The sequence below is a fragment of the Tupaia chinensis genome, unplaced genomic scaffold (genome assembly GCF_000334495.1).
Source record: "Tupaia chinensis unplaced genomic scaffold, TupChi_1.0 Scaffold139943_1, whole genome shotgun sequence".
Lineage (NCBI taxonomy): Eukaryota > Metazoa > Chordata > Mammalia > Scandentia > Tupaiidae > Tupaia > Tupaia belangeri.
The window spans coordinates 188,547-208,851 of record NW_006199822.1 but is presented as its reverse complement, the minus strand read 5'-3'; the positions used below and the strand labels follow the sequence as shown (position 1 = coordinate 208,851).

The 20,305-nt window shown below is 37.9% G+C and overlaps 1 protein-coding gene across 2 annotated transcripts in view; it reads right to left on the bottom strand.

Moving 5' to 3' along the window:
• Positions 1-20,305, bottom strand: part of SKAP2 (src kinase associated phosphoprotein 2) — a 200,180-nt gene that overhangs the window by 9,810 nt on the left and 170,065 nt on the right. For both annotated transcript variants that reach the window (XM_027765931.1, XM_027765930.1), the window contains 2 exons: positions 15,079-15,156; positions 7,768-7,880 (listed from right to left, as the gene is read on the bottom strand). In XM_027765931.1, the coding sequence (XP_027621732.1) occupies positions 7,768-7,880; positions 15,079-15,156 (191 nt within the window). The remainder of the gene's footprint in view (positions 1-7,767; positions 7,881-15,078; positions 15,157-20,305) is intronic.

Sequence of the window (20,305 nt, the reverse complement as noted above, 5' to 3'; positions counted from 1 at the left end):
TTCCCTCCCTTCAGTTTGACTGCCAAGCAGCTCAGGGCCAAGGTCAAACTGCAGAAACATCATTATCTTTTAAGGTCCCCGCAGGGTAGTCTTCTTTCCTTTGGTCTTTTATTTATTTTTCTCCAATTATGTTAAGCTTCAATTTCTTTATCTATAAAGTGAAGATTTAGAACGAAAGTTCCCCTAAGTCTATGATTCTGTCATTTGAAACTCTTGTACGAAGCCAGGATTACTTCCTATTTTTAACTGTATTTTACTAAGCACAGGCTAAACATCTATCTGCTGTAGTGCTAAGTATCGGGGATACAAAATTAAGTAAGACACACCGTCAACACCAACAAGTTCAGTGCTGAGAGAGAGACACCAACCAGCGTACTATTGAGGGGGAGAGCGAAGAAATTTTAAAGAGAAAAGTAACTAAGGCTACAAGTGGGAGGTTTTACTAGAAAATGACACGTCTGGGCTGAGAATCCATACAGGATGATGAAGGGAGTATTAAGTAGCATGTACAAAGGCCTGAAGAAATAAAAGCATGCGCTGTGCTCAGGGTAGTGCAGGTTGTGGAGAGTGTGGGTAATGCAGACGGTCTGGGAGGAAGGCATGGCGGAAAGTGGCCCACACTGAGATAGGAAAACCAGGTCGGGAACACGGGGTTGGTCTGGTTTCTCAGTGTTTTCTCTGGCAGCCTGCCATTCTCCAAAGAAAGGGAAACAAGCGGCTTTGAGTGACTGATTGTTTATTGACTCTATGTTCCCCTTTCACTGGTAGGACCGTCTGCCCCCCCACACACACACACACCTACTACACAGCTATAACATTTAAAAAAAATTTTTGTTTTAAAAGCATTTGATATTGTTGAATGAATAACCTCCATCTGTTAGTGAAGTTCTAGTTCTACTCTAGGCTTTATGGTTCAGGGCTTCTCTAACACTTATTTTTGTAGCCTGCACTGTGCTCTGTTACTATTCTCTATTTTATGGGTTGTGTCATAAGATACCAGGTTAACAACAACAACAACAAAAACTCACAGCACTTTGGAACGTACTATCATGCATTCTGATTCTCATGAGCAGGTCCCTACCCTGCTCTTCCAAAGGGTACCTGATTTTCCAGAGAGCAAGTAACTGAGGAGCCTAACATTGCCTTAGAATTTTACTGGTTGTTCTTTGATAGCTAAGCATTCAGTAATGAACATGTGTCACTTATCTATAATTTATTAACGATTTACTCTAAGCTTGTCTTATTAGTACAGCTATCTCTTCTGTAAAGCCTAACAATTTCCCTGGAATACCTAACTCCATGTTCTACAGGAATGAGAGGAGACATTGTCTATGTCTCTCTCTGTCTGTCTGGCAAGCGCACGCGCCCTATAGTGAAAATCTCTCCAAAAAAAAAAAAAAGAACAAAAGTGTACCATATACACTGAGGGAGTTCCCAATTGTCCCGGCAGATAGTGGGTAGAGAGGGCACCGTGGACTGTTCAGCTTAGGAATTGCAAGTTACCAAGTGATTTTCTTTAAGGCTTTGTTCTGCATCTGGTAAACGCTTAATTGTTCCATGCTGAATTAATCCACACAAATCCCTGTGCTCAGCTCCTCCCCAAAGTAGCTCCCGCCCTGAGCCACCACTGAGCCACCACCTCTGCTGGCCTTGGCCCTGTGACACTGCCTCCTGGCTGAGCCTCTGCCTCTGAGGCCCTTGCAGAGGCTAAGCCTGACAGCCTGACTCCAACTCATAAGCACCTTCACTCTGCATCTGCCAACAGGCTCTGGAATGCTTCCTCTATTTTATTTAAGAGGAAACAGGGAAGTACTTGAGCCTACTGTTTGCAAACAGGTAACAACGGGAGTCCTAGTGGAACTGGACTTGTTTCTGAGGTAGTGCTGTGTCCACTAACTGCTTTTCACTAAGTAGGAGGTCAGCCTGGCTAATGCCTCTACCCTAGCCCACAAATATTGACGGCACAGAAACTATTAATAAGTGCATCGCATCTGAGCAGATGCTAAGTACAAATACTCCTCCCTCCCAAAAGGAGGAGTTCCACACTGAGATGTCCTCGCTCCTCTTCAGCAGTGGGCCAGGCTATTTGTGACACGCCAGGTCACATGGTCACCAATAAAGAGCAAGGACAACAAAACTAACTGCATTTTCCTCTGCCAGGAGCGCTCAGCAAGTTTTTCATTTATTTTCATAGGTGTGAAGCTAATAAGCTACAGGAACTGAATTTTTACATTCTCAAATGAGGAGAAAATGGACAACGGCAGTTACAATTCACCAATCATTGGCAAAAGTCAACCAAATTGATCCAAATAGGTAGGGAAGGGCTGCTTGAAACACCAACCAATGCCCACTTAAAACAAACAAAATGAAAACCACAGCTAAACTACATTTCCTGCTTTTGACTTAAAAAATTTCTCAAAAGGTTGCAAAGCTCAAGTCACACATGCGCTAGACTAGATAAAATGTTTCCGAATTCTTAACTCTCTTTATTTTTCTTTTAACATCAGACAAAGCGGCATGCCTTTTTCCTGCTAAAGTATAGCTTATCTGTTATTAAGTCTCTAAAAATAGTTTACTGCTTTAAAAGTAAAGATAAGAATGTGGTTAGCAATTTACTGATGAGAACAGATTGAAAGATAAATAGAGGATGTAAATCCAGGACAGCAAGCTAGAATAACAGAATAACATAACTAAAGAGATCTGCAGGACTATGGGGTCTGCCTGCTGCTATATACTCTGCATGCTGCTACTGAAATTATACAATTACACAAACGTGGCTCCAAGAAAATATCAATTATAATATTACCTCCATGTTTTAGGTGGTAATAAAATTGAAATACAAACTAGTAAAAGAATTTAGCATGATTTTAAACAATCTGATTCCCTAAAGCAAAACAAATAAATGAAAGGTTTTCTACCTGAAATATGTTTTATTCCCTAACAAATGGATCTGAAATCAAGCCTTGTGCTTTAGAGTGAATGCACTAACAATGCAGCTGTCATTAAATATCACAGATTCCACCTTCACGGTCCCTGTAAATGCGCTCCATGCTTGGGTTGGGGTGGGGGGTTACGGAAGAGGGGATTTCTGAATGTCCACTGAACTAATAAAGCATTTTAACACAGATATTAAAAAAAAAAATCAGCAACTCGAAATGAAAAGAACTGGACTGAACTGGACTGGCGTGCAGTGTACTCAGGTTGGGTACATTCACTCCCCAAGTTAAGCGATGTATACTGATTGAATGTATAAAATAAATGAAAAGAACTATAGAGCAGAAAGTTACTGGCTCATCTTTTTAGACAAGCAGTATTTAGATTTATTATTAGCGAGGTTCAAAGGTTAAAACTAAGAAAATGCCAGACACTTTGAAGGAGGGGCTCGCTCAGCCAGGGGTCACATGACAGCTGCTAATTGGAAATGGTAAAAGGAAAGGGGGGAAGGGCAGTATATCTGCCTGCTCTTCTTTCTTTATTGCCACGTTTGATTTTCACTGGGGGAAAAAAGGAAAGGTAAGATTCTTACAACCCTCAAAGAGGTCTAAAATAAATAAGTCACCCCCAGGTTGACCAAACACAGCCAACACCCCATCCAGGCTTCATTGCAAAATGGAAAAAGAAGACTGAATTTTAAAATAAAACTGTATTTCTACAGTGATTTCAATGAAAACAGCCTAATCCCCAAACTAGTTCAATGTTTTCCTGCCATTAAAAACAATTAAAAACACTCCTTAGAATGATGACATTTTATTTCTTGATTTGTCTAAATATTTACTTACATTGAAGGAATGTATCTTTAAGCTATTTTGTGTTGCCTTTTTTGAGAGTATTTTCAGAAATGATAAATTTCTGAAAGGTAAGTAGAATCAAACGGTAGTTATTTAATATTTCAAATTATTAATCAGTTCATTACTAAAAGCAAACTGCCTTTCTTTGGACTCTTTTAAATAGTTTTGTTAGAAAAGGAAAGCATTAATATCTTCACAAAGTTCACATTTTTCCATGTCTCCACAATTTTATCTTAGATTCCTTCTAATGTATTATTCCTTATGTATATCAATTCTACATTTAGTTTGGAATGATAGACAAAATTTTTCATGATTAATGGTAATACTTTATTGATATGAAATGGGAAAGTAATAACCCATAGCTAGCTTTAAAGTTGAATTTATGACACCATTTTGATTGTGCAGATTAACAGCAATTACCTGCACCACTCATTCTGAGCCACTAGATGGTGTAAAAAAATAAATTAAAATGGTAAAGTTTCATCCCATCACCACCAAATCTAAGTATAACTTGGAGGAAGGTTAAACAAATTTCTAGACATAGTACAGTGTTAGCAATTTCTACGTTAATTGTACTTCAAAAAATTTATCAGTATACAATGTTGGTTCTAAAATCAAATCTAAAAATCAAGCCTCTTTAAGCAATTTTTTGCTCTCTTCTATTAAGGGTCTTGAGTTCTTAATTAATACTAATACAGAGCATTCAAAAATCACAGCCACCATTCACATATTAAACAAATTTATAATATTAACTTATGATTTGTGTTTGTAAAAGTTGTGATAAAATGGGAAGGCCAAGCCAATAAGAGATTGGAGTCTCCAGAGAGAAACTTTATGAACTGCCCAAAGCAAGTGGGGAAATAGAACTTTTCAGAAACATATACTCAACAGCAAAGCAACGTCGTGACTACTAACAGCCAAGACACCCATCGATAGCTTTGGACATACCTGAATCCCATCAAGGGAAAGCTAAGTGTCCTTTTTTTTTCCACCCTCACCAAGTTTACTGGGTTGATCTGTTAGGGCCATAGCTAGGTAACTATGGGTATTTAAATCATTCAGGCAATGCTGACTAACAAGGACTTCTTGTTCCTTTCTTGGCTCTTCTTTCAAAAACCAAAATGGGCCACAGCTAAAATTTTCATCTCTATAAAGTCTCTAATGAAATGATGATGGTGGTGAAACTTCAAGCCTTGTGAAAGGATGATAGAGGAAGTATTTTTATTCAGCTCTCCCTCAAATAATAAGATTTAAAATTCGGGGGTAGAAGTATATACATTCCATGAGCTGGACCACGTCTAACTCGTGTTATTTGATCAGGCATCACAGGACAGGTGTGAGAGAATGAGAACTACTTCCTTCCTCTAGAATCATAGAAGCATGAATACTAGGTTGTCAGAAAAATATTTTAAATTATTCAAAATACGTCATGACTTTTCCAACAACCTAATCGTTTTAATTACATGTTAACAGAAAGTGATTTTCTGAAGCGGTGGTAGAAATGACATGCCCGTAAGAATGTTGCTCTGGACACAGCTGATCCTGGAGTCTGGAGCTCCACCTAGGCTTTCAATAACAAAGACATTCTGATTCATAAAGAAGGTTTGAAAAACAGAGCTGCATGGACTTCAATAAGTTCGTGTTTGCAAAAGGCGTATAATGGCCATGTGCCATTTGCCCCCATAATCTGAAATCCCAAATGGAAACTAATCAACTTTTTAATTTTATTCATAACTGTAGCTAAATCAGTTAAAGAAACCGTGAGTTAAGAAAATGTAGGAATGATTCCAGGAAAGTTTCTTGACAAGAATGAAATGAATCAGTTTGATTTCTATGTGAAGTAATTGATTCGAAAAGCTGCTGTCTTAAGTCAGGGCAATTAAATCCTCAAAAACTGGTTTAGTCAAGTGTCATAATGTGGCTACTTTACAGCTTCCAAGAACTTCAAATACCTTTCTTAAAATAACAACAACAAAACTATGTTAAGGAGCAGAATACTGAGAGAAACAAATGACTAGCCTTAACTCTGGGCTTGTTAACTAGCAATTGTCCGGCTGTATTTACTTACTAAATATGCCCTTCCCCAGTAATCTACAAGTGCTTATATCTTATTCCTTTTAAATTTGTGGTGTCTGGAATAGGTCCTGACACACTGCAGGTGCTTTATGATGGCTTCAAATTAAATGGAAGAAAGAAATGAAGAGAGGAAGGTAAGAAAGGAAAAAGTGAAGAAGACAGGGAGGGATGGACAGAGATATAATCACCAGAAGAGAACAGAGGGGCAAAGCACTGGCCTGGGAGTCAGAACACCTTGCTCAAGTACTCAAGTACTGACTTTTTTAAAGTTTTTGCTCTAGGGTGAGAGATGGGCAGAGAGAGGGAAAGTGAGAAATCACCCCTCACTCCCAGGGCAATGGCCATGCTGCAATCTCTTCTCCTTCAATCTCCTCTCAGGATTTTGGGCATGCGCACGTGCGTGCACACACACATACACACACACACGCATGCACACACACAGAGCATGTTTTTCAGCTGCCAGGTCTGGAACTTGAACTACATAGCCAGGTGGGATCCAGCTGCCTCAACCACCATGCCACCAGCTGGCCCAGTTTGGCACTTTCTTGACCCAAGTTCCCTTATCTGTAAAAACAAGAACAAATGATCATGCTAAGACCCCTTGCTCTAATATGCTATGATCCATTGGGTTATGATTTTATGTGGCAGCCATGTAGTGTTAATATTCAATGTGTGGGTCAGCCAGTGGTGTGGTGATTAAGGGGGCTGGATTGCACATGGCTGACTACATGGTTTTAGTCCTGGACCCAGCGACTTGAAAAACACACCAAGCAAGTGTGCATGCCCAAAATCCTGAGAGGGAAAAATGGAAGAGAAACAACTGTGGCATAACATCCCCCACAAGGGGGTACTTTCTCACTCTCCCCTCTCCCTCTCAGTGTCTCTCTCCAGGGAGTATACATGTACTCTGTCCAAGAAAAAAAGAAAAAAAATCAGTGTGACCTTATTTCCAAATTTTATTCTGTATCTAACTTATTTCCAAATTCTATTCTGTATCTAACAAATCATATTATCGCTCTGAAAAGTCCAAAATACTTCTGTAATCAAGAAACTACATTAAACTACAAGGCTTAGGATTTATTTAACATTTTCCTACTTCTATTCAAATTGTTTCCACATATCATTTGTCTCTAAAATAGCCTCATAAAGCAGACAGAGGGAGATCTTTTTAAGCCCCACATTCTACTAGGGGAAATTAAAACACAGACATTTAAGGAGCTCGTGTGTTATCAGAAGTGTAATCATGATTAGAAACTTGATTTTTAGATCTAGACAGAAAGATTCTCAATAATCCAGTATCTCAAAAAGCAGAGACAAAGAAGAGTCTGTGTGTGTGTGTGTGTGTGTGTGTAAAGTGTGTTCACAGCAATATATTTTGCCATTATATTTACAAATATAGTATGTTAATCTTAAGAAAAATTACCTAAACCTGTCTGAATAGAAAAACCTTGCTTTAAATTGTCGGAACACCCAGTGTATTTACATAGAGATGAAAAACTTGTTCTATAAACAGTGTTTCCAGTAGTGAATGGCAGACAAAATCAGAATAAGCACACAGAAGAATAAAAAGGAAGAGGAAAGAACAACGTAATAAATAACCCAATACCTCACAATGTTAACTTCCACGTAAGTATATTGTTTCTGGAGAAGGCAGAGGGTGGACACGGGCCAAGGGCTAAGTGATAGGTAAACACACTATTAAGCTGAATCCTGCTATCTGATTGTGTTTAAAATTTGATTATATTTTTCTTGACAAAATAATTAATTATTGTGAACTCCCAATTGTTAAGAAGGACCTAGAAGAATTCCAATTGGCATATTTCCCTAGTGTTGTAAATCCAAATGCGAAAGAATGAGCTTGGCACACCCTTTTTACAGTTGTCATTTTGGGATATCGTCTTACCTTGCTGAGAATGTAAATTACATCACCACGCTTAAATGACAACTCATCAGAAAAAGCTCCTGTACAGTCCCACAGACCCTGGTAAAAATTAGCATAATCAGTGCTTTTATCTCCTAGGGAAAAAGAAAAAGAGAAAATTAGAGTTAGAACTTTCATGCAATTTAAAATGAACCAATAGCAATTAAAGACCAGCCCCAGCTACCAAAATAGTCTCATAAAATTCTGTCCCGAGTCAATGAACACTTCACAGTAGCCTTTCAAGAATCCTACTTTTTACTATCAATTTAACGAAGACCATGTTCAAAAAGATCTCAGTTTGAATGTCTTTTTTTCTTTCTTGGCCTTTCATCTAAAACCTGCTATCGCAACATGTTTTTATTGAACTAGCACCTAAAAGTTGCTTCCAACTTAGTTTCTCTAACAAATCTCAGCCCACCGGCAACATGTTTTGAAGATAAGCCCGGCGCATTTCATAATGAGCAGTATTCATGAAATGAGACGAACACTAGTGACATAGCCATCTCATAGAATATGGGACACTTCATCAAGGTAATCATAAAGTAGCTAACGTACAAATACAAAACCGAAACGAAGGAAGCAGTTTACTTTAAAAATCCTAAAGCCCAAAGCTGGTTAAAGGAAGTAGATGAAGGGAGACTGAGTAAAGGGTAAATGCAGTCTTATTTCTTGGGGAAGTTAGTAGTCAAAGTCTCTCAAAGTTTATCCGTGAAATATTTTAAAAACTTTGAGATTGTCAATGCTGAAGCTGCATTTCTCAACAGTGTTTTGTCAGCCCCAGTTTAGGACATTAGGCTCTGAATAAACATGCAACAAACACTGGAGTTATCAGCTCATCCTTCTAACAGCATAAGCACAATGGATGTGATGTGCTCAAACTGCCATACAGACCATTAACTGATTGATTATTTAGCGCTCTCCGCTCTGTAATACCACAATAAACCGGGTAATAAATGCTTTGTCACTTCTACAGTGTGGGTCTCCTGAAACACAGCACAGAGTTAAATACACTGGATGCTTTTGTTACACGGAGAACTGTTTCCTGTTTTTAATTTCATGATAATTGAGTTTTGATGAGTTAACGCAAAAAGAATGCAAGTAATATCAATAAGATGTCCGTGTAGTCACTAGCCAGGCAGAACATATTCGTGCTGACAACTTCCATCATTGGAATGTCATCTTTGAATTCTGAGGGGATAACGGTGGAGACATGCTGGATCAGGGTTGTCATCTTAGTTTTGTTATATGGCTCTCAAACAGCAGGCTTCTTGGCAATTCCAACGCAACTAGCCGCATTACCATGTCATTATGGTGTTCGTCTTATTACACAGTTTGTGATTTAGACAAAGTGTTAAGTTTATTAGAAATTTTTAAAATTCTCTTTAACACCCAAAATATTTTTAATGTGCCCAAAAAAAGAATGTGAATAATGAGGACTCTGAATATTTAGGAGGTAGAAGGCTACTTTTCATGTATATTTATATTATTTTTATTATAAGACAATAAAGAAGAACTAGAAAATATATAGCCTATTATTTAAGTTGCTTTTTTTTTCTTGTTTTCTAAGAATTAAATAAAAAAAGAGAGACACTGAGGGGGAGAGAAAAGGAAGGAGTGAAGGAGGGAGGCAGACCCGGGAAGAAACAGACACCTCAGTGACTTCTCCATGGCGGGTTTGAGCGCTCCTCACTGATACCAGCGGGGATGTATACAGGCCTGCGGATCTGACCAAGAACTAACAATGCCTGTGGTCATCCTTCATTATATTCTTTCCTGCAAAGCATATATTAAGTAAATTCTACAAATGGACGGTAGAGGGCACTCCGGCAGGCCAGATCACTCCAGACATTGTCATTCTTTGCAAAAAGAAAGAAAGAAAAAAAAATCACTTAATAATAAAGTGACTGATTTCTTTTAAAAACCACTTATTTAGACAAATAGAGATTTAGAAGTTGAAACATTCTAGTCAGATTAAATCAACTGCTAACTAGGTCAAATGTTGCGCCCCACGCAGTCCGTCAGTGTCAGTTTAAAAGTCAAGGAATTAGAGCAAAGAGAGGATGACATCATTTCACAGGCAAGGCCCTCCCCCGCAGTAACTGGCCAGGAGGTAAAAGGATCTAAATAGCTGGTTTCCCCCGTCCAGGCTCCTGGGCAGTCCCCATGCTGCTGAGCCTCAGGCTTGGTCCAAAAAGCTGGGAAGCGGGAAACGTGGGCTAGGAAATGAGAGCAGAGGTTTTGGCTTGAAAATGGCATCCCAGTGGGGCTCCCCAGCTGCCCAGGATGCTCTTCCCTTTTCCAGATTCCCTCACAATAGCTTTCATTCAATATATTTTTCAAGAGGGGGAGGAAAAGAAAGAAGGAAAAGTAAAGTATATGGTGATTTCTAACACATAATCCTTATCACTTTGGGGTCTCTCTTCCCCTCGATGCGCTTGGTGAAACTCCCATTAACACTAATGGGAGTTCCAGGAGCACATGAGGGGAAGTGAGACCCCCACCGTGTGCAAGATGCATCTCTCCCTAGATGTGCATCACGAGCATTTCATTACATCTTGCTGCTGTAAAGAGGCAACAGAGCTAGCGATCTGGCAATGCCGGGGAAAAGATGCATTTTCAGCTGCGCTTTCTATAATCTTGATGATGATGTTACCCAAACACCAGCCTCATTTCTGTGTCCCATATGTGGGCTCTGTTAAAGAACAATTTGTTTATGCCACACAGCTACACAGACACAGTTTACTATTCCACGTATTTCAACACGCAATACAGTCATGCAGTAGAAAATCATAACTAGGGAGATAACCTGGCACAATGTGTCTTTAAGTCTCCTTAGGAAATTAATGTTTAAATTCTTGACATAAAAACTGGACATAAAAAATTAGAAATTATCTTGTTCCTGAGAGAATAGCTAGCTCCTCTGACTTACTTTTTTTACTATTTAAGTGAGCTAAACATACACAAACAAGTAAGCAAGATTCACAAAAGTTAACAGTTTGCCATACACTGAAAAATAACCATGTGAGATACATATTTTTAAACAAGATGAAGCCTATTGTCAAACACATACCTTCTGAAATACAATTAAGTCTGTTTAGTCTTTACTATAAGGATTAATTTTCCTATTCTAGTCACATCATGATCTATATTTTCAAAATTTCCACACACACACAAAAAATCACCTTATTATGTTTCTTGTCCTGAGAGGCATGAATGATTTAAAAAGAAGGTAAGAAAGAAAATAATTAATTAGCCTGTGAAGGATTTAAACACTGTACTTACTTTTCATTTAAAAAAAAATAGTGCACTGGGCAAAGCTAACAAAATTATTATGAAAGTAAAACTAAACATGTAAACATTGGAGATAATTTTGCAAAGATAAAAAGATTTTTAAAATAGGATGACAATGGATAGAACCTGAGAGTCAGATAATGGACATTCTCTCCCTGGTTGTTAGAGTTTGAAAAACTATTTTTTAAAAAGGTAAGTGCATTCTACGATGTTAAAAAAAAAAACTCAAATTGACTCTTCCATATATGTATATATGTATGGTCTTCAAAAATTGTGTAGAAAATGCATATTATGAAGAAATTGGATTTCAATATTTTGGATCAAAATAAATGTGTACTTTAATTCTACTTTTCCAGAAACTTTTTGAAGCCTCTCTGTGGGTGTATGTGAGATATATATAATCTTGAACATGAAGGAGTGAACATGAAGGAACTTGTAAGAAACACCGGGTTAATTTTGGTTTTGCCTACATATTTTACATTAAAATATATGACATTCTTGAGTAAGGTTAGAAGTTCACGTCATGTGATGCTCAGCAAGATAGTAATACCCTTGTCAGCTCACTGCCCTGTGTGGCAAACAAACTTCTAGTGTTACATCTTCAACAGCCTAGGAAAGAACAAAGGTCACTGCTATGCAAAAGCATTAAAACTGTTGCTTTCAATATATTTTTCAAGAGGGGGAGGAAAAGAAAGAAGGAAAAGTAAAGTATATGGTGATTTCTAACACATAATCCTTATCACTTTGGGGTCTCTCTTCCCCTCGATGCGCTTGGTGAAACTCCCATTAACACTAATGGGAGTTCCAGGAGCACATGAGGGGAAGTGAGACCCCCACCGTGTGCAAGATGCATCTCTCCCTAGATGTGCATCACGAGCATTTCATTACATCTTGCTGCTGTAAAGAGGCAACAGAGCTAGCGATCTGGCAATGCCGGGGAAAAGATGCATTTTCAGCTGCGCTTTCTATAATCTTGATGATGATGTTACCCAAACACCAGCCTCATTTCTGTGTCCCATATGTGGGCTCTGTTAAAGAACAATTTGTTTATGCCACACAGCTACACAGACACAGTTTACTATTCCACGTATTTCAACACGCAATACAGTCATGCAGTAGAAAATCATAACTAGGGAGATAACCTGGCACAATGTGTCTTTAAGTCTCCTTAGGAAATTAATGTTTAAATTCTTGACATAAAAACTGGACATAAAAAATTAGAAATTATCTTGTTCCTGAGAGAATAGCTAGCTCCTCTGACTTACTTTTTTTACTATTTAAGTGAGCTAAACATACACAAACAAGTAAGCAAGATTCACAAAAGTTAACAGTTTGCCATACACTGAAAAATAACCATGTGAGATACATATTTTTAAACAAGATGAAGCCTATTGTCAAACACATACCTTCTGAAATACAATTAAGTCTGTTTAGTCTTTACTATAAGGATTAATTTTCCTATTCTAGTCACATCATGATCTATATTTTCAAAATTTCCACACACACACAAAAAATCACCTTATTATGTTTCTTGTCCTGAGAGGCATGAATGATTTAAAAAGAAGGTAAGAAAGAAAATAATTAATTAGCCTGTGAAGGATTTAAACACTGTACTTACTTTTCATTTAAAAAAAAATAGTGCACTGGGCAAAGCTAACAAAATTATTATGAAAGTAAAACTAAACATGTAAACATTGGAGATAATTTTGCAAAGATAAAAAGATTTTTAAAATAGGATGACAATGGATAGAACCTGAGAGTCAGATAATGGACATTCTCTCCCTGGTTGTTAGAGTTTGAAAAACTATTTTTTAAAAAGGTAAGTGCATTCTACGATGTTAAAAAAAAAAACTCAAATTGACTCTTCCATATATGTATATATGTATGGTCTTCAAAAATTGTGTAGAAAATGCATATTATGAAGAAATTGGATTTCAATATTTTGGATCAAAATAAATGTGTACTTTAATTCTACTTTTCCAGAAACTTTTTGAAGCCTCTCTGTGGGTGTATGTGAGATATATATAATCTTGAACATGAAGGAGTGAACATGAAGGAACTTGTAAGAAACACCGGGTTAATTTTGGTTTTGCTTACATATTTTACATTAGACCGGTTTTTTTTTTTTTTTTTTTTAAGTAAAATCAGTCAATGTGAAAAATATATGACATTCTTGAGTAAGGTTAGAAGTTCACGTCATGTGATGCTCAGCAAGATAGTAATACCCTTGTCAGCTCACTGCCCTGTGTGGCAAACAAACTTCTAGTGTTACATCTTCAACAGCCTAGGAAAGAACAAAGGTCACTGCTATGCAAAAGCATTAAAACTGTTGCTTGAAAAGAATTTCATGTCACTAAAGATAAGAATTATTGTAGTGCTTTATAGCCATTGCAAGAAAAGCTAGAGCTACTTACTGCATTCCTTTGAGGAAAACTGATTATTTTCCTCCTACCCTCAAAGGCAAAATTTGGGGAGCTGGTAACTTTAAAACAATGTTTGAAAAATACAGTTGTTTTAAGCCAAAATATTTGTGTCTTTGGAAAGAATATTTACATGTGTCTACCTTCTATACTTGCGTTGAAATTTTAAAAAAGAATACAAGCTTTTTGCCGCAGCTTCGTGATAGTTAACCCAAAACACGCATATTGAAATGACTATTGAACACAGTCTTCAAGGTTTCACAAAGCCTCAGTGTTTTATAGCTGCACTCTACAGGCCTGGAGTGCTAACATCTAATGACTCTGTCCTCACTTCCTTTCTGAAAAAAAGCAAACCAAACCCTTTTGCAGCAACCTGCTCCTGCTTTCCTGTCCAGGATCAGAATCAGGCCTCTGTTTCCTCTCCACATGTCACAGTAGGAAGGACTCTGGAAAGTTACTTCCTGAACACACACTTCTTGTCCACCCTGCCTCTGACAGCTTGGAAGAGTGATGTATGGACCTATCAGGGAGAGGAAAGTGACCCCAACTCCAGCTCTTTGCAGGACAAGGGGATGATATGGCAGCCCTTGCCCCAGCTGACATGTGGCTATGAAGAGGTGTAAAGTCCTGATAAGAAGGCAGTCCTTTTCTTCTTTCCGTGTAAAATAATTGCTGGTTTATCAAAACAACCTCTTGCTGGCACTACAGATATGGTTTATCTCCTGCTATTTGGGAATAACAACAAGCAAGAGAAGTTGTCCATGTCGCGTGATTTCATACACAGCGAGTCCAGTTATTTTTCCAGTCCCAGTGATAATTAGTACTTGGGGCCGTGGACAAAGTGGAAACGGATAAGAAGAACATCCTTCCTAGTCTTCTAGGCCACCAGTGTCCTTTTCCAATTTTTAAAGCTGCTGTCACTGGACTCTGGCATTTCTTACCCAATTCATTTGCTTTCTGTGTTAATCATATGCAATGAAGATATGCATGGCCAACATTTAAACAGGCTGCAGATCAATTAGCGGTCTTAAGTTTATCTGATTTTTATCAAAGAAGACAGAGCTGTGGGTCGATTGTCAGAGCCTGTGTCAAGTTGACCTTTTCAGAGATGTCTACATTGCCAGTCCCCTGGGCAACTTGTTGTCCCCTGTTAGTCTCTGAATGGCAGAAGTCTGTTCTGCTCAAGCACAAAGTATACACAGATGTCTATATTACATTCTTATAGGTTTGACAGCAACTGCATGTTGTATCTATAAACTGTCCTTTAGCAGTGACACTTCCTCAATGATGATAAGCTAATTTATGCAACTAAATCTCCTTTGTGCAGAAATGAAAGCTAATTGAGTCATTACAAAGTAATTCAGGAAGGAATACCTTGTATAAATTGGCTTACTTTATAAATCCTTCTCAAGTGGTTTTCATGCATCCTAAATGGGACTAAGCAGCTTATCAGCCACAAGATATCCAGACCAAACAAGCCAACTTCAGGGAGTTGTGCAAACATCTTTAGAGTAGTAAGTGGCTAAAATGATAGTGAACAAAGCCAAAAGAAGCTGGGCCAGGAAGCTACACGATTCATTACCTGAGGTGTGATGAACACTGTCCTGACTCATCTTCCTTTGTTCTTTCATTTTCACTGGAGCATTATCCTCTTCCTCTTCTGTAAAGAAACAGTATTAATGACACACTGAAGGGTTTCCTAAAGGAGAACAACACAGTATTCACCCCATTTTAAGGCAAAACGAAAGTTTATAACACATAAATATTATTTTTCAAGTAATAAAACCACACCACATTAACATTCCTTTTTTTTAATAACCTAACACTGAACAAATAAACCATTTGCTATTTCCAAACAGTGACTTTTACAAGCTGACTTGATAAAATTTAAGATTTTAATAATGCGTTGGATATTTTGTCTTTTTAAAATAATTACTTAATTTAATTTTACTTTATTTTTCAATTCACCAGAGAGAGGAGAAACTGAGAAAAGCAAGCTGCCAGGTCCAGGACTTGAACTGCAGTTGGCCATGTAGGAGTCTAGCGTCTTAACCACCTTGCCCACATACTTTGTTTTAAATATTTACAGAAACTCATCTGGAGTTATTTTAAATCCAGTACAGCCCTTAAGTCCCGTGAAGCAGCAGCCCACATCATACAGATACACCACTTTATACTGTGTGGCAGGAGTATCACAGCTAAAATTACGGCCCCTAAGACATCGTTATAGCAAGAAGAAAATGTGCAATATAAAATGCAGTCAACCTGTAAGTTATTAATTGAGTATAAGTCATTGACTGATATTTTCATGTGTTTTCTTATTTAATCACCACAGGAAGATACTGAGAGGACCCTCACCCTTCAAGGTATTTCTCTAAAAATTATATTGAGGACCTATTGACTATGACGTACACTGTGTACGAAGTTGAGATTTCATAGATAAATAATTTTTAAATCCTCATCTGCAGATGAGTAAGTTGAGACTCCAAAAGTAAAATAATTTCCAGAGTATTATTCCATGTTCTTTTTCCTATAGTCAGTCAGTGCTTTTCCGGTATTCTTTCTACACTCTCCCATCATACTCTCACCAAGTCATAGGAAAAAAATGTGATAAAATTAAAGGAGAAGAGTTTAGAAACAGGGTCAATAAACTATGTAATTCTTTTATAACTCCCCCCAAAAATAGTAAGTTACCACTTGCCCCACCTAAGGATTTACATACAATTGAGAAAGTTAAGACAGGACATACAAACAAATGACATGTCAAAAAAAAGAGTTGGGTTTAAAAGAATCATAATTTCAAGAGAAATATGAAACTTTAGAGGGAGAGATGAAGTATATAAATGTAGCCATTATGCCTATTAAATCAATCGGTCAATAAATTTTGATTATTAAATGCCTGTAAGAGAGGGGATCTACCAAGAAGGCAAGGGTAAAAGGGAGTTTTTGCCCTAACTCAGGAGTCTAGAGGGGAAAGAGAAAAGATCTAAAGGAAATGAGCTAAAGGGGCTTAAACCTGGCAAGCGAGGCCCAAAGTCCTGAAGGATGAAAAAGGAGAGCCCACCCAGCTGGGGAGTGCCACGAAGGCTCCAGGGAGGAAGAGAATCTAAGTAAGGAGACATGAGAAGAAGGGTATTTCCAGAGAGGAAGACAGCCACTCTAAAAGAACAAGGCAAAGTCATATTTGTTGGAGTATAGAATATGGTACCCATAGGGGAAGAGTAGGATGGGAGATCATCCTAACGCTTTGGACCAATTGTCGAGGGGCCACGAATGTCTTGTTACAGACTTCAGGCATGCATTTGGCGGATAATAAGGGTCCTAGGTTTCAGAGCAGAGAATAAGCCTTTGCCTCAGGAGTAACTGACCCCAGTGTCTCAATAGCCTGAAGGATGGGTGGGGAGGGACCTCTCCAGAGTCTACATAAAGAGGAAGGAAGTCCTGAACTGCATGGGCAGAGGAAATGGAAAGGAGATGGTCATGAGAGGCAAAGGAACTAAACCTGATAAGCTTTGTGCCTGAATGAATGTGGAGGCTGGGGTATGCGGGGAGTAGACAAAAGGGAATCACCAGGGATAGCTCAGGATTTGAGCTTAGTGAACTAAGAAACAGAGGTATCATTATCAGAAAGAGGATGACCAGGCCAGGTAGTAACACAGCGGCGATGAAACTAGACCCACATGGGAAAGATCCTCCTGAGACCTCGCTGACCATGACAGGCATGCCCACGTGTGCCTTGACAGACTGGCCAAGACTGAGGGTGAATCACCGCATGAAGAGCCTGCCAGGGATGCCTGTCTGTTTCTCCCCCCCTTCATGGGAGAGATAAACCATAAAAAATAAATAAATAAATAAAAATTAATTAAAAATAAATAAATAAAAAGAAGACAGACAAGATCATCTATCTTGCTGGGGAAAAACAAGGAGCTATGTTTTCAACATGGGAGATTTAAGGTTCTGGCAGGGTGACCTAGAAAATGTCCGGGGCAACTGCAAAGTATGTTCGAGGGGTCAGGACTGCAAGTGCAAATTTAGGAGTCTCTCCAAACTTTAAATGGCGATTAATCAAAATCAGTATTTAAATCAAGCTTGAGAGTTACTGTACTTATAAGACAAAAATAATTATTTTGAATTTTTGCAACTCAATTCAAACAAAATAATGAAAGCTTCAATATAAGTAATTTTTGGAAATATTTGACACTTCATATATATTTTTTTAACCTAACGTTAGATATTTATATGGCTCAGTTGAATGGTAATTTATAAATAAAAGACCTACTAGAAAGTCTAATACTAAATCTTGTCTCCTTTTCTCTTTAACGACAATTAACTCACTTATGGCGAACCTCCAGGCTTAGTTATAAATAGATTAATAGAATGTTTTCATATGAATTTTAAAGATGGGAGGGGCATTTATAGTCATTTAGCCCAACCTACTCATTTTACACATAGTTAATTTTGTTTAAAAGTGAAGAAGAAAGCTTTCTCTACTTTCTACATTTTCTCTTGTCCTAGCACCCTCTCCCATTCCAGTCTGGTCACAAATTTAACAGTAATGAGTAAATTAAAAATAGCTAAGGGAATTTGTTCTCAGGCAAAAGCCATAACCACACACAATATAGTAAGCAGTATTTTGGCTTTTTTTTTTTTTTTTTTTTTTTTTAGGTTTTTGCCATAGGGCCTGTGCACTCTCTGGAGACAAAGAGAGACAGAGAGAGGGAAAGGCCATGCCACAATCCCCTCTCCTCCAGTCTCTTATCGGGATTTTGGGAATGCCTACACACGTGCCTGGAGTGATGTTCCAATCAGTGGGTCCAGGATTCAAACCATGGTTAACTTCTTAACTACCATGCCACCTGCTGCCCCTTTTCATGGCTTTTAAGAAGGGTCTGTGAGATTTAGACTCATCACCCAAAGTAATCATCAAGATATAAAAAATTACTTCCAATAGTTAGTTGGAAAAACTAATTTGGCAAAGTTAAGAATGAACTTGGAAGAATTTATTATTATGAATTTATTTTTATTTTATTAAAATGCAAGTACCAGGACCAATAGTTGGTGTAATGGCTATGTCACTGGACTCCCATGTAGTCGACCATGGTTCGAGTCCCAGACCTGATGGCTTCAACTCCCACCGGGCGCGTGTATGTGTGTGCCCAAGATCCCAAGAGGAGAATGGAAGAGAAGGGATAGCGACGTGGCCATCCCCTGTAGGGGGTGATTTCTCACTTTCTGTCTCTCTGTCTCTTTCTGGCAAGCGCATGCACCCTATAGCAAAACCCCCCCCCAAAAGAAATGCAAGTATCTATAATGTGTGCTAGAATTGATTGTATATTGGTATCAGAGGGCTTTGTCCTTAATAAATGTATTCTGAAATTATCAAAATGATGATATTAAAAGTATTTACTTAAGTATCAATATTTGCTGTGAAATATCCAAATTGAAATCCATATGAGATGCTTTTTAATAAGCAGTATTTTAGAGGATGAGATGCTTATAAAAAAACAGTTCATTTTTCCATTTCAAACCTAGTACAGATATTTTTAGGTTTCAAAGCTTTATGTATTTCCTACATCAATTTTTCTTAATAATATTCAAATGACTCATTTTATCTGGGACTGACATTATAGCTTCCATATAAATTATTTTAAAAATCAAATTTGGTATGTGTTTTTAAATCGTAGTGAAAAAAACAACTGAGACTGAACCTTGACCAGAGCCTGATGCCACGGAGATGTTCAACAAATACTGAGTGAGCTGATGGATTCAAAAATCATGAAAATAAATCCTAATTTCATTTATTAACAGAGAAAACCTCTCTACACCATTAAGAAAAAAAAGTGACCCAAAATTCTGCACAATAATCACCTTCACTGTATATTAGATATATCTACAGTCAGTACATGTTGTTTTATTTAGGCTTATTATTAAACATATTTTATTTTGATGTTGAGCCACAGTGTCATTATACAATACTAATTAATACCTCAAATAGTCAATGTTTATGGGTTAATATATTCCATTCAACATTTTAATAACAGTAAACAAAAACAGCTCAGCTATGCAGTAAAATCCATCAAACTACACAGATGGTTATAAGGTTTTCATTATGTGGTTTCCATAGCAATCATATTGCAAATCTGGAAGCTTCTTGCAAATAAGCAGCTTGTATTTACATGCCTCTCAGCTGCAACATGAAACTCTTCAACATGTGAAGTTATTATTCCAAGCACACATTGTTAGGAGAATCATCAGGAGTTTTTGTTTTGTTTTGATTTATTAGAAGATGAACGTGAACAGTAACATGAACTAAGTGCAGAAGATAATTCCAATACAGTCATGCGCTTACCTAACTGATCAATGAGTATCACAAATGTTCCGAAAGTCATCCAAAGATTTTAACATTAAACCCTGTCAAAACTATGGAAATTTCAGTAGCAATCAGACCCTATAGAATCCAAAAACATAACCCCAGCTCCCCTCCCCTTTTTTTCTTCTTTTGTTAGAGAGAGAGTTTTACTATAGGACATGTGCATTCACAGGAGAGACACAGAGAGAGAAAACCAGAAATAACCCCCAAGGGGGAACGGCTACACCACAATCCCTTCTCCATTCTCCTCCTAAGACCTTGGGGGCAGACACACACACACACACACACACACACACACATACGTGCTCAGCGTGAGTTCCCAGCCTTCAGGTCCGGGACTTGAACCACAGTTGATCATGTAGAAGTCCAGCGCCTTAACCACTAGGCCACCCCCTTGCCCCTGCATCTCTTTTTAGTAGATACTTAGCCTTTCTGAGGT